General features: G+C 39.8%; 2 protein-coding genes across 2 annotated transcripts in view; both read right to left on the reverse strand.

Annotated features, from left to right (window-relative positions):
- Positions 1-15,698, reverse strand: part of EIF3E (eukaryotic translation initiation factor 3 subunit E) — a 28,474-nt gene that overhangs the window by 6,790 nt on the left and 5,986 nt on the right. The window contains exons 4-8 of the mRNA XM_070748216.1: positions 15,503-15,545; positions 13,773-13,877; positions 11,495-11,620; positions 8,563-8,687; positions 494-620 (exon numbers count right to left, since the gene is read on the reverse strand). Of these exons, the coding sequence (XP_070604317.1) occupies positions 494-620; positions 8,563-8,687; positions 11,495-11,620; positions 13,773-13,877; positions 15,503-15,545 (526 nt within the window). The remainder of the gene's footprint in view (positions 1-493; positions 621-8,562; positions 8,688-11,494; positions 11,621-13,772; positions 13,878-15,502; positions 15,546-15,698) is intronic.
- LOC139165169 (uncharacterized) lies at positions 2,602-5,346 on the reverse strand. Its single transcript, XM_070748214.1, has 2 exons — positions 2,906-5,346; positions 2,602-2,723 (listed from the first exon to the last, which is right to left on the reverse strand). The coding sequence occupies exons 1-2, from the start codon at positions 4,187-4,189 to the stop codon at positions 2,691-2,693; spliced, it is 1,317 nt and encodes a 438-aa protein (XP_070604315.1). The 5' UTR covers positions 4,190-5,346; the 3' UTR covers positions 2,602-2,690.

Raw genomic sequence — 15,698 nt, forward strand, 5'->3', positions numbered from 1 at the left:
TGTTTTGAAATTTGCAAACTGCCCAGTCACTGCAATATTATAACAACAATAACAATAATAATACATCATCACCGCTTACTATTAAGTGATAGATTAATCTTTTGTAACCTAATGACCCTCTCAATATATTTGATCACAACACCCATTATTTGCCTCACAGCACATTTATGAATAAGGTAGGGCTAATTTAACTGAATTAAGGTAGGAATTGAGTCCTCAACCCCCAAATCATTTCTTGTTTGAATATGCATTGCTGAGAAGACAAGAGTTGCAGAGAAAAACTGCATTTTTCAAAAGATATGTATCAATGAAAATCAGTAAAACCAATGCATTACTTTTAATACAAATGTTCTAAATGTAAAGATTGTTTAAGAATACACTAAAGACTTATTTGTCTATAGCACAGAAACTCCAAATGTTATTTTCTGTTAAAATAACTTAAAACAAACCTTGAGCAACTCACAGTAATTGTAAAAATGTACTTATTCTTTACCTGCTGAATAACCTTGACTAAGTCTTTCAACACCTGTCTTCGTTTTCTAACATCTTTGTTTGTTATCACAGCTGTAGTCAGGTATCGAAGAATATGTGGGCACATTGTCTGAATTGCATTAATATATCTGGACAAACAGAATATTATATAGTCAAATAGCAAATATTTAGAATGCAATTATTCATTATGAACCTAGAAAAATCCCAACATTTATTTATGTACTTATGGTAGCCAAACAAGGGCCATTTATTTTATTTATTTTATTTCTATGCTGCCTCTCCTGAGACTTTAGAGATTAAACAAGCGAGCAATGAACAGATTCCCTGAAACAGATTTTTTTAATCAAAAAGTTGGTCTTCAAATGAAACTTAATTTTTTTCTATGCACTTAGAGCTTATCACATGATAATATAATTAAAATTCAGCACACCTAACAATGATTGGAATAATTTGAAAGAATTTCCATTCAAAACCCTTAACAAACATCTTCAAAGAATCAAACCCTACAAAACAAGCACTAGTTTTAAGCAATCTATGCCAAATTACACCAACGAATTATGGCACAAAATATGAGCTCAGTGCCATTGTACAAAACAAAGTTACAGATAGAAAAATGACTCAAATACTTGTGATATAGTAATACTGTAATAATTTACTATAAGTATCTGAAGGATGATAATTGAATATGTTTAATCTAGAAATGAAATCATACATATTGTTTGGATATAATGGACACAACTTATGATGAATCATATGCCCTTGGAACACAGTGCAATGGCAGTGAATCAGTGCATTACCTCATGAAACAATTACATCACTACCCAATTTCAATGAAATTGATAGCCTGTGTTCCTTAAAATCATTGATAGCTTTAAATGTAATAGTTTCAGTAACCAAAGCAGAGGAGAAACAATCTTCAGTGTTTACACCAAATGCTACTAAAAGGTTTTACCTGTAATATTCCTTCACTGATTCCTGCATCACATTATTGCAAAAAGTTAAAAGATAAAGGCCAATTGCTAATTCCAGCCATTTTAAGAAGAGGTATCCATGAAATGCTTTGTTAGCAGCTTTCAAAATTGACATGGATTTAATCAATTCTGCTCATCAACAAAGAACTGTTTTCTGACAAGAGGCACTCAAATATGTATTCAGCATGATCTATTCTTTTCTATTCATATTCTATTAGCCAATATTTCTTACTAATATTAGTAGTAGCAGTAATAATGTCCCTTACTATGGAACTATTATAATTATTATTGGTAGTAGTATTAAAACAATGAGTTGATAGTTCTTAAGGTGTGTTTAATATTAAACATATGCAGAAATAATCCCTTGCATCTCCTTCCACAATAGTAATTCTTAATTTGTGGTGAAAATAATTTTACAACATTTTATACAGCCTATTTAATGAGTCGTAGAGTGAAGAAACTATAACATTCCTTATTTTTCTCTGTGGTCTTTGGAATGTTTGTATGCAGAATGTACAAGTATATTAATTCTCTGTGAAATTGATAATTCATTAACATACATCAGTTGAAAGACCCGTTGTACCTACCTGAACGGTCTTCTCGATGCACTGGAAGGAGAGTCCAACATGGGTATTTAACCAATCCGATTGGTAGAGACTGAGTAAAAATTTACATAATAAAAGTTACCGCCCCCTTGCAGTCCCCCCATGAGCTCAGTTTTAAAAACGAAAGGCACTTAAGAGGATAACCAACTTTTATTGACCAATGCAATAACTCAGGAACCAACCCAACCTCCGGTGTCCCTGAACTTCAACTACCGGGTGGGTTTGGACTCTCCTTCCAGTGCATCGAGAAGACCGTTCAGGTAGGTACAACGGGTCTTCTCCACTGCATCTGGAAGGAGAGTCCAACATGGGATATACCAAAGATCTTTAAAGCCCATGGGAGGGAGAAGGTCTAACTAGGGACTTAGGAGAAACACAAACTCTTTGAAGAACCCTCCTGCCAAAGGCCGCTTCCGCTGAAGCAAAGGAGTCCAACTTATAATGTCTAATAAATGTTGTAGGGGCTGCCCAGGTTGCAGCTCGACAAATGTCCTCGATCGATGCTTGAGTAGCCCAAGCCGCCGAAGTCGCCGCACTCCTGGTTGAGTGAGCTGTCAATCCTTCTGGAACTGTGTGTCCTCCAGCCTTGTAGGCCTCCGAGATACAGTCCTTAATCCACCGACTAATGGATTTTGCCGATAATCCAAGTCCCTTCCTATATTCAGAAAATGAAATAAAAAGATTCTCAGACTTACGAAATTCCTCTGTCCTTCTAATGTAAATCTTTAGAGCTCTCCGGACATCCACCTTATGCCACAGTAGCTCTGATGGATGACTCCCGTGAGAACAGAAATCTGGGAGAATAAGTTCCTGTTTCCTATGAAACACTGTATTTACCTTTGGTACAAAGGTGGGGTCCAAACGAAGAACTACCCTATCCGGATAAAAGACACAGAGGTCAGGTCTCACGGATAACGCCGATAACTCCGACACCCTGCGTGCAGATGTAACAGCTACAAGAAAGGCTGTCTTGATGGAAAGTAGCCTAATTGGTATAGACCTCAATGGTTCAAAGGGAGGTTTAGTTAAAGCCTTAAGTACCCACGTGAGGTCCCAGGACGGAAATCTCCTGACAGGGGGAGAATGTTTATTCGTGGCTCCTTTAATAAAATCTCTGATCCAAGGATGCTGAGCCAAGGAACGAGACTCTGGAGTTTGAATCATGGTGGCTAAGGCTGCCACCTGTCGCCTCAAAGTATTAGGAGCTAAGCCACGTTCCACCCCGGCTTGCAGAAACTCTAAAACAGTTATTACAGAAGCTTCCCTAGGATCCTGTAAATCCTTGTCGCAAAATTTACAAAACGCAGCCCAGGTCGCCTGATAAATTCGTGAAGTCGATGGGCGCCTGGCAGCCTGCATGGTATCTATAACCTTCTCTGGTAAGTCCAACTGCTTTAATTTATGCCTTTCAAGTGCCAACCTGTCAAGTGTAGCCACTGAGGATCTGGGTGTTTCAGATTCCCCTGGCTCAACGAGATGATCCGATCTGGAATCCTCCACGGGGGTGACACTGAAAGTTCCACCAAGTCCGCGAACCACGGGCGACGTGGCCAATATGGCGCTAGTAAGATCACTTCCGCCTCCTCGTGAAGGATCTTTTCCACCACCCTCGGGATGAGATTCACGGGGGGAAATGCGTACAGGAGACCTGGAGGCCAAGGTGACAGTAAGGCGTTGGTCCCCTCTGCTCCTGGATCCGGAAACCGTGTGAAAAACCTCGGAAGCTGAGTGTTCTGGCCGCTGGCAAATAGGTCCACTAGGGGGACCCCAAACCTCTGGGTCAACTGGTAGAACAGGTCTGGATCGAGTCGCCACTCTGACGGATCCAGGGTAGCCCTGCTGAGCCAATCCGCTGTGGAGTTGCTGATCCCTGCGATATGTTCCGCGGTCAGTGACGCCAAATGGGTCTCGGCCCAGGTGAAGAGCCGCATAGTTTCCTCCATAAGACGTTGGGACCTCGTGCCCCCCTGATGATTCAGGTGGGCCCTGGTTGCTACATTGTCTGTTAAGATAAGTATGTGTTTGCCCTCTACTAGGGGGGCAAAGGCCAACAGGGCTAGGAACACTGCTCTTAGTTCTAAGAAATTGATATTGACCGAAGCCAATTCCTCTATTGTCCATTGTCCTTGGGCCATATGACGTCCCAGGTGGGCACCCCACCCGTATAAACTGGCGTCTGTAGTCAGAATGAGACGGTCCTGGGTACGAAAGGGGGAACCCTCCTGAATTGTTGCGGTGAGCCACCACTTCAACGACTCTTTGACCTTCCTTGGTAGGAAGATAATCCTTTGCGAGTGACTGACCCTGGCCCTCTGGGCTGGCAAAAGAAACCACTGAAGGCCTCTTATATGGTGTCTGGCCCAGGGAACTATACCTATGGTGGACACCAACGTACCTAGCACCTTTGACAATAGCGCCATCGGGGCCCGTCTGAGGCGGATCAAGCCGGTAACCAGACGATGAATGTTCTCCTGCCTCTCGGGAGAGAGGGTTACCTTGCCTGATATGGTGTCGATGATGGAACCCAGATGTTGTAGTCTGGTTGTTGGAGACAGCTGACTTTTCTCCACGTTTATAGTGAAGCCATGCGCTTCTAAGGTCCGTATTGTTCTGGCTAAGTCCTCTCTGGCCTGCCTGGGAGACCTGGACAAAATAATTATGTCGTCCAGGTAGGCCATCAGTCTGATAGAATGAGACCGAAGACTGGCCGTCAGGGCATCCAGCAACTTGGTAAAAGTCCGTGGGGCCGAGGAGAGGCCGAAGGGCATTGCCCTGTACTGGTAATGTACGCCTTCTGAGCAGAACCTGAGGAATTCCCGGTGTGTCGGGTGTACAGGTACGTGGAGGTAGGCCTCCTTTAAATCTATTGAAGTCAACAGGTCCCTGGACCGTACCGAGGGAAGAATAGTCTGTAAGGAGTGCATATGGAACCTCCTGTACTTGATGTAGATGTTGAGTTGTTTCAAATTCAGTATCATTCGGTATCCTCCTGAAGTCTTGGGTACCAGGAAGATCCTGGAGTAAAATCCCCTGCCAACTTCCTGCTGAGGAACCTGTTCGATGGCTTGTATTTCCAGTAAATGGGCAATCTCCTTGCGGATCTGCTGCCTCTTGTGTAGGTCCCGAAGCCTCGGGCAACTTACAAAGCGATGAGGAGGGGGCCCCATGAATTCCAGACGAAGTCCTTCCGATACGGTGGCTAAAACCCACTTGTCCGAGGAAGTGAACAGCCAGGAGGGGCTGAAGTGCTGCAGCTTCCCTCCTAGAGGTAGGGGCCCGGAGGAGTCATTTGGAACGACGATATCCCCTCTGGTTGCCTCCACGAAAGGGCCGCCTGGACTGCTGGAAGCCTCTGGGACGATCCTGATAAGATCCGCGATCATTCCTGAATGATTGCTGGGAGTACTGATTCTGGTGAAAACCTCTCTGCGCCTGTCCTTGTCCGGTAGAAGCATCCCAACGTGGGTTCTGCCGTCTGGTGTAGGGAGTGAAGCGACGGTCTTGGCGTCTATTGGACTTAAGGAGGACCTTCCTCTTGTCCTTGTCCTCTATGAGGACTTTGTCCAAAATGTCACCGAAGAGCATTGATCCCTGCAGTGGAGCTGAGGCCAGGCGCCATTTTGATTTCAAGTCCGCTGGCCAATTTCTCAGCCACAAAAGCCGGCGCGACGACAGCGTAGTGGCCATGCCCCTACTGGCAAACTTAGCTGCGTGTAGGGTGGCGTCGGCGGAAAACTCAGCTGCGGCCTGTAGTTTGCTGATATCCTGGCGAAGTCTGGCTTCCTCCGGGCCAAGGCGTGACTGCAGTTCCTGGAGCCACATGATGGAGGCCCTGTTGAAGAAGGAGGCCGCAGCAGCCGCTCTGAAACCCCAGCCCGCCATTTGGTGGGTCTTGCGTAATAGGGTTTCCGCCTTTCTGTCCTCTGGTTTCAAGCTCTCCCCTGTCTCTGACGGTACAAGGGCACTGGAAACCAGCGTGACTACTGGCTGGTCAATGGGGGGAAACTCCAAAAGTTTTTCCACCTCATCGTCGAATGTGTAGAACTTGCGCTCCAAATTCGAAGGGCCCTGAGCCGCTGCGGGGTGTTGCCAGGGCTTTTTGACTCCCTCAACGAAGATATGCGATGCCGGGATGTGGTCCGACTCGGGTTGGGGTTCTCTTAAAAGGGAAGCAGATGTCTTGCCGGTCTCTGCTTCTGGTGTCTTAGCCGCTCCCTGCAGGTCCATTACCTGCTTTGCCTTAAAAAGCAGAGTCCGAAACAGCGTGGGCTTAAACAGTCCGGCCACTGGCTGCTGTTCTGGGGTGTTCTCATCCTCTGAGAACTCATACTCTTTATCACTGTCCTCGCCAAAGTCCGGATCCTCTGAGAGAGACCCCAAACCCGAGGGGGGCGGTACTGGCCAAAGGCTTCTTGCCTGAGTCTGAGGTCGGTTCACTTGCTGGCCTGTCCCGGCATTTACTCCTTGAGCATAGACATTTGCAAACATCTCCTGTAATTCTGGAGCCATGTGCTGCCACGAACCAGTCTGGGGGCGCAGCCCCGCCGCTGTGGGTGTAAATGTGGCAGAAGGTGCCTGGGTGCCCCTTCTTGGGAGTCCGGAAGGTTCAGGTCTAGTCCAGGACAAGGCTGGAGACGGGGCCTGTGGCAATGACATGAACTGTCCCTCTGGGGACCAGTCACCCTCCTGTAGGGGTCCCAGGTGTCCAAAAGCTGACTGGGGGGTCCCAGGTTCAGGCGTGGTTGACTGCCTCTGAGTCAGAGGTACTGGAGAAGGGGAGGGGTGCAAGGCTGCCTCCAATTTCTTCTCTAGCGCCTTTATGCGCTTTTCTGCCTCTTTTAATGAGGCCACCGAAGCAGGGGACTGGGAGGGCTTTGACCTCTCCTTATCCTTTCCCTTAGCCTTCTCTTTGCTCACCACTGGGGAGCTGGCCTTCTCGGTATTGGGCTTATCCTCCATTGTACTCACAGCTCCGGTGTTATAATAGGAGTATCACGAGAAAATTGCCTCTCAACAGCTTCGTCACGAAGGAAAAAATGGCTGCCGATGCTGGCCTCGCCCTTGCGGCTGCGCATTAGGGCCGTAGCCCAATTCGCGCCTCTCAGCTGCCGGAAGCCCTTCCGGATGGCGCTCCTGCGCTCCGTGGGGGGGTGAAGTTAAAATGGCGCTGCCCAGCGTTTTCGCGGGTCTTTTGCGCTCACCCCCCCTTTCGCCGCTTCTTCGGGCTTTCCCAGCCCGGTCTCTGCCCTCCAGGGCTCGCCCAGTTCAGCCGCGGCGATCCCAGCGCTGGCGGCTGCGGCGGCGGCGAAGTCTCTGCGGCATTCCTCGCCGCTTTACAGCTGATTCGGGCTCCGGCGCTGCCTGCGAACCCCTCCGGGGGTCGCCGTTCTCCCCGAGCCTCCCAGTGGGGGGGGCGGACCCCCCCACCTTCGGCTCGCAGCCCTTGTTTGACCGCTGGGGCCAGGGACTCCGGGCTGAGGTGCTCCTCTTGGGGGCAGTTCCCTCGGGGGGAAGCAGCCCCTAAGGAGATCGTTGGGGGTGTTGTCCGCGGAGGACAGAGACCCCTGCCTCCAACGTTGATCAGATCTGTAAGGAGACAAAAGAAAAAAAGATTAAACAGGTAATAACCTTAAAATTTATTCAGCAAAACTCAGTATGTCTCTACTCTGGGACTGAGTTTTTAAAACTGAGCTCATGGGGGGACTGCAAGGGGGCGGTAACTTTTATTATGTAAATTTTTACTCAGTCTCTACCAATCGGATTGGTTAAATACCCATGTTGGACTCTCCTTCCAGATGCAGTGGAGAACAACAGTATACATTCCTAAATGTATATCTCCATTGTTTGCCAGATCCTGAAAGAGTTGTGCACAGAGATCATTATGTTTACATGAATTGTGAAACTAATATTCTGATTTCTTCCACATAGTTCAAATGTGAAATTATTGACTATAATAGTATTTGTGCAGTCAGAAATAGGCCATTCCTCAATGTGAGAAACTGTAAGATGAGACAGACTTTCAGTGACTAACCATGTATATTATCGTAAACACTATAAAAGTATTTTAATATTGCAGAATTGCAGTATATATACTGATATATAACACTTTTAATTAATTGGGTACATTGAATAAATATAACTTTGAGTTTCCAATAACAATGATTTCGTTGTTGTCTTGGGTGACATCTGTGAAAAAATTCAGGTGCTCAGGCATGAAAATGTGCCACTCAGACACTATACTTTTCCGCACACACCAAAAAATATTAGAGGGAACATTGCCGATGAACACTGATTATTCTATAACACTTTGAACTCAGCTTCAGACTTGAGAACTAAATATATTGAAAATTATTTAGCTAAATACTTTTCTCCTGTATGATGTGAACAATCTGGGAAAGATACATTGACTTTTAATATTCCAATTAACTCTTTAATATGCTCAGGTGTGGAAAAAAAGTTATAATCATGTTATCTGTAAATTCAACACAACTTACTGAGGCTGATAGAGGAAGAGATCAATGATGTTATCTCTGCCTTTAATATGGTTGAAGAAAACAAAGAGGGACCAGTGAATGAGCCATGTTCTCTGCTGAAGAGCCTGGAGCGGAGAGCTGACGGACTGAAAAAGAGATTTATAAAATTAGAATTATTTAACTAATTGAAGTTTGTTGTATTTTGAGATTGGGAAGCTAAACATTCAAATGAATATTTCTCGAGAGAGAATATTTCACTCATTCTTTTAACAGTTCCCTATGACTAATCCCATGCTGTTCAGGAATATATTGCAATGTTCCAGAAAAGCTGTACTGGGAGCAATGAGTATCAGCCACATAAAATCAAAGCCACTCGTGAATAGATTCAGACTGTAACTTAATTGCTTATCACCTATGTTACAAAAATCTCACCAGACTGCTTGCCTTCCCCTTATCTGGTCATAATCAGATAAGGCTTCAAGGGTTGTGGGGGTCATCATGCTCAATGACTCCAAGCTTCTTCCCCAAGCCTAACTAGCAATTCTTCCATATTGGTGCAAAGAAGACAAAGGAGTAAATAATATCTTTTCTGTTTTAGCTTTTTTCTTATTCTATTTCAAATTATGATAGAAAAAGATCAGAGATAAGTTTTGAATTTCTTTCACTAAGATGGCGAGAACAGATTAGATATACAATATGCTATCTACTAGTACCTATGGCAGAGAGCAACTAAATGGCAAATTCATTTTCTGAAGCTCTTTCCACAGCCACATTACCAAACAATATCTCCCAGTTGAAGAAAATGCAAGCAGCTAAATTATTTATCTTCTAATTTAATATTAAAATGACAAGTATAATTTTCCAAGTGACAAAAAAGCAAACTAAGAACATTGCTGCCAGTTAAGATTCTTTTCCTCACATATCACATACTTCTCGTTGTAAAGACAGACTTTCTCCCCTTTATATTATGTAATGAAACCAACACGTGTCTACCTATCCTGTTATATCTGGCAGGAAAGACATGTTCTGCGTCCTTCCGCAAGAGAGTTCCCTTGAGATTAGACTTCCCCTGACCCTGCTGACCTTTCACATGGCATTAAAAACTTGGGTTTAAAACTGGAATTATGGAAGTAGGAATAAGTGGTTTATATGTTCTTGGCTGCTACGTTATGCTATTGTTTTTTATTTGTTTTTACTCTGTTTTTACCTTGCTTTTACCATTAGCTTCATATTTATGAGATGGGTAGCCATACCAATTTCTTAAATAAATAAAGCAATACCAAGTAGCCACTGCAAGAACCACTTTTGCAGGAGTGAAGAAGCCATAAATCATGTGACTTTGCATGACTCTATTTGTAGCTCTAACTTGTGCTGCTGAAATTTGGTAATAAAATGATAGAATTTAAATGATGTTACTTTTGAGTAGTTCCCACACCAGCAAAACATTAACATTTGAAATGGGAGATACCTCTAGAAGGCAAATAGCATCCATTTTCACCTTTAACACATGTCCTCTGGTCCCATAAGTGCTTAATTTCAGGCTGTTTTGGCTTGTCTCTGTGGCAGGTTTTTTTTAAAGAAGGTTTAGTCAAGAACACTGAGACATTTTCCAGAAATGTGTTACAGATTGTATCAGCATCCTTAGTGCCAAGAAAAAAAATCAATAACATCTTTCTGCATTCTATCACCGGTGAGGTATATCAAAGATAATAATACAGAATATTAGATTTCTGGTGCTAATGCCTGGGCTGTTTGCAATGCAGAGATGCTCAGCCTGGATGAAACAAGAGCCAGAGTGTAGAAAGATACAGAATACACTACTAGGGCTAGTACTGTCTTCAGGGAAATATATAGCAGAAATGGGAGAAAAATTTACTGAGGGCTTGGTTAAGGTGCTGAAACCAATTCAAAAACTTTAGTGAAGTACAAAACAATCCTGGAATTCATATAAAACCATATACTATACATACCTACAATTAATAATTGAAAAGATATTTCAGTGAGGAAAATAAAGTTCATCTGGCATCTTCAAAGATGTAGATTTGGAAGTATCCACCAAAAATAGCCTAAATCTTTGATTTAAACTAAAATAACTTTGTATTCCATATTCCTAGGCATTAACTTTATTTTTTAAGGGAAAATGTTACATTTTTAATGTTATATTTTACCTCCACCTTGAAAAATATGTTTTATGATTTGTCAAAGGACGTGGAATTTTAAGAGAAATTTGAAGCTTATTCATTCTTTTTGCTTAATACATCCAAAAAAGAATAGGTAGGCAACCATGAAATACAGTCTGATTTATAATCAGATTATAATTTATAATCTATTCTGAAAGTGGGAAGGGATAAGATCACACGTTAAAGATAACATAAATATATATTTATCCTGTTTCTATTCTTTATTCTGAAAGATCTATTCATTCTACTTCCTTCTTGCCTGTTCAACTCCAAAATACTTGTCTATTTTGAAAGATACAATTGAGTTTATATATTTTTAACTCTTTTACAGCACTATTCTCCTCATTGTATTTCCACCTAGAACAGCAGTTTACTAACTACACAATGCATTTTGGCACGCTTATCCAAGTAGATTTTTAAAAATCCAATATTGTTCCAAGTGAAAGAGCAATATGGGAAAAAGTAGATGCTATTATGCATATTTCTTTCACACTTTTTGACCCTCCTGGTAACTAGCTACTTGAGCTAATCCTGAAATTCTGAAAGCAGGACTCTAACCTTTTTCAGCCAAGATTGGGTCATCAATAATGAACTAATTGTGCTCATTTTCCAGGCATGCAAAAGCTTGAAAATATTCCCTGAAACAGACTTTGAAAAGCGTAGTCATAAAAATAGATCTGAGGGAAACATGAGCTGGTATTAAATCTGTCAACATCCAGTAGGTATCTTCCCCCATCTTTATTATGTGGTGAAGCAAACAAAAACAAACTCACACTATTATCAATTGTCTCTTTCAACCTTGTAAGGTCTTCCATGGCAGCATCCCAGTCCTGCATCAGAATTCCAGATGCCAGCTTTCCCCAGAGTGAGCTCAAAGCATTTCTATCTGTTGATGGAACCTGTTTTAAATAAGTGAATCCGATTACAATAACCGCAATAATTTAATATTTCTCTAGGTCAAACATTTTGATTAGAGACTTGCTGGCACCAGCAGAGAGAGAATATGCCATTGACATACTTGCTCCACAATTTTGAGAAAATGGGCTGTGTTTCATTTAGCAAATCAGTTTTGATTTTCAAGGAAACAATCAGCAGTAGGCATTTCCAAGGAGATTCAGCTGGAGATTAAAACAACAGGAAAGCCTGGAGAATTGGCAACCACAGCTTCTGCACAGGATTTTCAATTCAAGCAATAATGATCTTTTCATTAACAATACTTCAATGTAGTTTGGGGTTTCACGCACTAATTTAAAAGGGTTTAAAGCTTAACTAGTAAAACCTCAATTCTACTGAAAAGTATTTCCTAATCAGAATGAAGAAAACCTAGATGGGAAAACAGGCCATTAACTGTTTAACTGATTGGATCATTATAAATTTTAAACCAAGATGTAATATAATGGCACTTGTAATATTCTACTTATGTTTCTCCTTTCCTGTCATTTTGAATAAAGGCAAAAAAACAAAGTTTAAGGCCATATCATTCAGAAAGCATACTTTGGATCTCTGGTCATTTCTGATCTATCCTAAGCAGCATTTTTCAAACACTTTTCATATTTGAATGAAAACAGTTATACATTTCTTCACTTCAATAGAATATTGAATCCATAGATATCAAAGAATTGTTTTTTTTATACAGATTCACTTCATAAACTTTGTAGTAATGGAACCTTCTATTCTTTAGTGTAGGGATTCCCAAACTTTTATATACCCACATGCCTAGAACATTTCTTATATTTTCGCACCCATTACAAAAGTAATATAATTATGATACACTATAATTTTGAAACTTCTAAACCTAAATTTTGCACCCCCTGGACTATCATCTCGCACCTCCAGTTGGAACCCCCGCTTTAGTGGAATCATCTACGAGGGAAACCATCTGTCCATCCACATTTAAATGCACGTACATATTGCTGTTTTTCCCACCATAAGATTACCAGATCTCTAATGGTATGCTGTTTTGACATACCTCCATATTTGGCACTGGAGTAAACTTGAGAGTTTACTGTACCAAAAATTCAGCAAGTAAACAAATAAAAATCAGAAATAACAGAAATAAATAAATAACCTTCTTTTCAAAATCCACATTATGGACACTTATGTTTTTAGTTTTCTTGATCAGATTAAAAATCAGTTATTTACAAATCAGAAAATTGGTATTTCTGAGATGGGGGGGCATGGACATTGCTAGAAATAAATTGGTTTTCCTAGGAAAGGAACATCACCAAAGGAATTGCCAAATTTTGTTCCACATACAATCACTGAAAAAAATGTATCAAGCAATCTACAGAGTAACTCCTAAAGAACATATATAATAAGCAAACAACTAATATTTGTCATTTGCTTATTGGGGCTGTGCAGTGCTTCTGATTTAACTCAATATATCACCCTTGTATGATATAACACAATCCCAGGGGGAAAAAATTGTACCTACTTTAAAAAGTTAACTCTATTGTCTCTTAAACATGTTTTCTGACTCAAATAAAAACATGCACAACCTTAAGTTTATGTATTTGGTAATTAACTTATAATGCTTATGAGCCATCAAGTCAGTGTTGATTTTTAGCAACCACAGATACATTTTTTTCAAGTACAACTTATATCAAGAAAATTTAAAGATATCCATCAAGCTTCCTAAAATTTAACATTTTAGTTTAGTTAATTTTAGTTAACTTTAGTTTAGTTAACAAAAATTGTTCCATTTAAAGCAAATGTAGTATTTCTATTCCGGCAAGTCAAAAATACAACATTTCCAGACTTCTCTTAAGAATTAAACATGCATATGGCTCTCAGAAGCTAGAAGTAGCAGACAAACATTTGGATTTAATGTTATGAATTGTACTTTTGAGTGTTTAGAAAAATAAAAAGTGAATTAAAAACTTATGTATTATATAAAATGACAATATCCTCTCAAAAATAGAGACATCTCCATATGAAATATCACCTAAATTAAAGTGCTATCTATGCACAATATATTACACACCTACTGCACCTAGAAGATCTAGTTGAAAGTAGGACAATAATTTTGAAGTATAATATAAAGATACTTACCAATACTCTAAACAAGTATAGGTATTCTGATGCTGCTGTATAATTACCACATTTATACTGGAATTTTGCAAATTTATAAAGACTATCTAGGTATTCTTGCCTAAACTGAAAAATAGAAAATAAGCAATATCAAGAAAAAGTTAATATTTAAGGTTGAAAATTTCTTTCAAAATTTATAATTGATATTTGTTTGTTTAGAAAATTTTATGACTACCAATTTTCTCATGGTGACTCCAGGTGGTATACAGGAATAAAATCCCAAATAAAAATATGTTCATATCATTTTCCTGCTACTTCAGGCTAAACACAGGCTTTTACAAGTAGTCCCTGACTTAAAACCATTTAAGGACACTTCAATGTTTTGAAAGACTCAGAAAAAAAAAGTCTTATGACTTGCTCTTGAATTTACAACCATCACACGTGATCATGTGGTATTAATCTGGGCACTTGGCAACTGACTTTACCATATTTGCAGTGTCTTGCAAGTCATATGACCACAAATTTTTGATTATTTCAGCCAACCTCTGAAAAGCAAAGTCAATTGGGAAGCTGGATTTGCTTCACACTGTGATTCACATAACATCTAACTAAAATGGTCTGGGGATTTGACTCGCTTAATTACTACATCATTTAGCAACTGAAATTACAGACCCAATTGTGGCTGTAAGTCCAGCACTACTGAATCTGTGTTACTATGAATGAGCTAGCCTATAAATATATTTATCCTTTATTAAACTTGATTTTTTAACAGAAAAATGTTCAAAATTGTTATACTTCTCTTACGTTTAATATGGCTAATCATCTTAAATTGCATATTTAGACCACATACTGGAATACTAAAATGACAGTAATTTAAAAGTATAGAAATGAGCTTTAACTAGTCCAGAATGAAATATAATTACACTTACAATCAATGAGTTATTTGATTACCAAAAAAGTACCCTATGAATCAATTAGGCTGGGATCTTATTCATTTTCCTTAAAATGAAATAAACATGTTGACTGAGTTTTCCTGCATTAAAACCAATAGGCTCCCAAGTCTCTTACTTCCACAGATAGCTTTCCTTTTTTGGTTCAAAATGGAAGAAAATAGAGCATAGTAAATAAGGATAATAATTCAATTTGGGAATGATCCATGCTCTGTTATTGGAAGAGGGTATCTTATTTTGCTTTATCTACTTATTATTATTTACTAATGATTGAAGTGAATTCAAACAGGCTGCCTGTATTTTTTTGAAAATTGCAGTCTTTAAAAAGCTGCCTGGAAAGTGGTTTACCACTGAGTTTAAAGGATTTGCAAGAATAATCCTGAATACTTTAACTGAATAAACTGGATTAATGACAGAAATTTAGAAGATTACCTTGGAATGGAAGAAAGTATTTGTTTCTTTGTGTATTCTGAATTTATTTTTTTACTATTATTTTATTTCAGACTACTGATTAGTTGTACAGTCTATGCAGAAAGATATTATTCCAATATTTTCTAACCATAATTTGGGAAAATTTCAAAAATAGACATTATTATGCCATAGCAAAAACAATTTAATTTCCCAAGTATAAAATTTATGTTTATAATAAGTAATCAATGATAGGAATATTTAATATCAGTATTAAAAATCAAATGTAAAAGTTGTTCATTTTTTATTAAGTGAGATTCACAAGATGCATTTTCAGAACAAGACAAAAAAAAAGTTTAATTTAGTTTCACAGATTTAATAGTAAATACATACTCCATGTTTCTCAGCTAAGTAGTCAAATAGCACCCGACCATCCCTGTAATAAATAAAAATTAATAATTATGCTATCATTGGCTTAAAAAATAAATAAAATGTCTTTCTAATAGTTAATTTATGACACACAATGTTTAATGGATAATGAATCTATTCCTTTAAAGCAATGACAGTGTGGCCTTGTTTAACACTTAAC

The sequence above is a fragment of the Erythrolamprus reginae genome, chromosome 3, assembly GCF_031021105.1.
Source record: "Erythrolamprus reginae isolate rEryReg1 chromosome 3, rEryReg1.hap1, whole genome shotgun sequence".
NCBI lineage: Eukaryota > Metazoa > Chordata > Lepidosauria > Squamata > Dipsadidae > Erythrolamprus > Erythrolamprus reginae.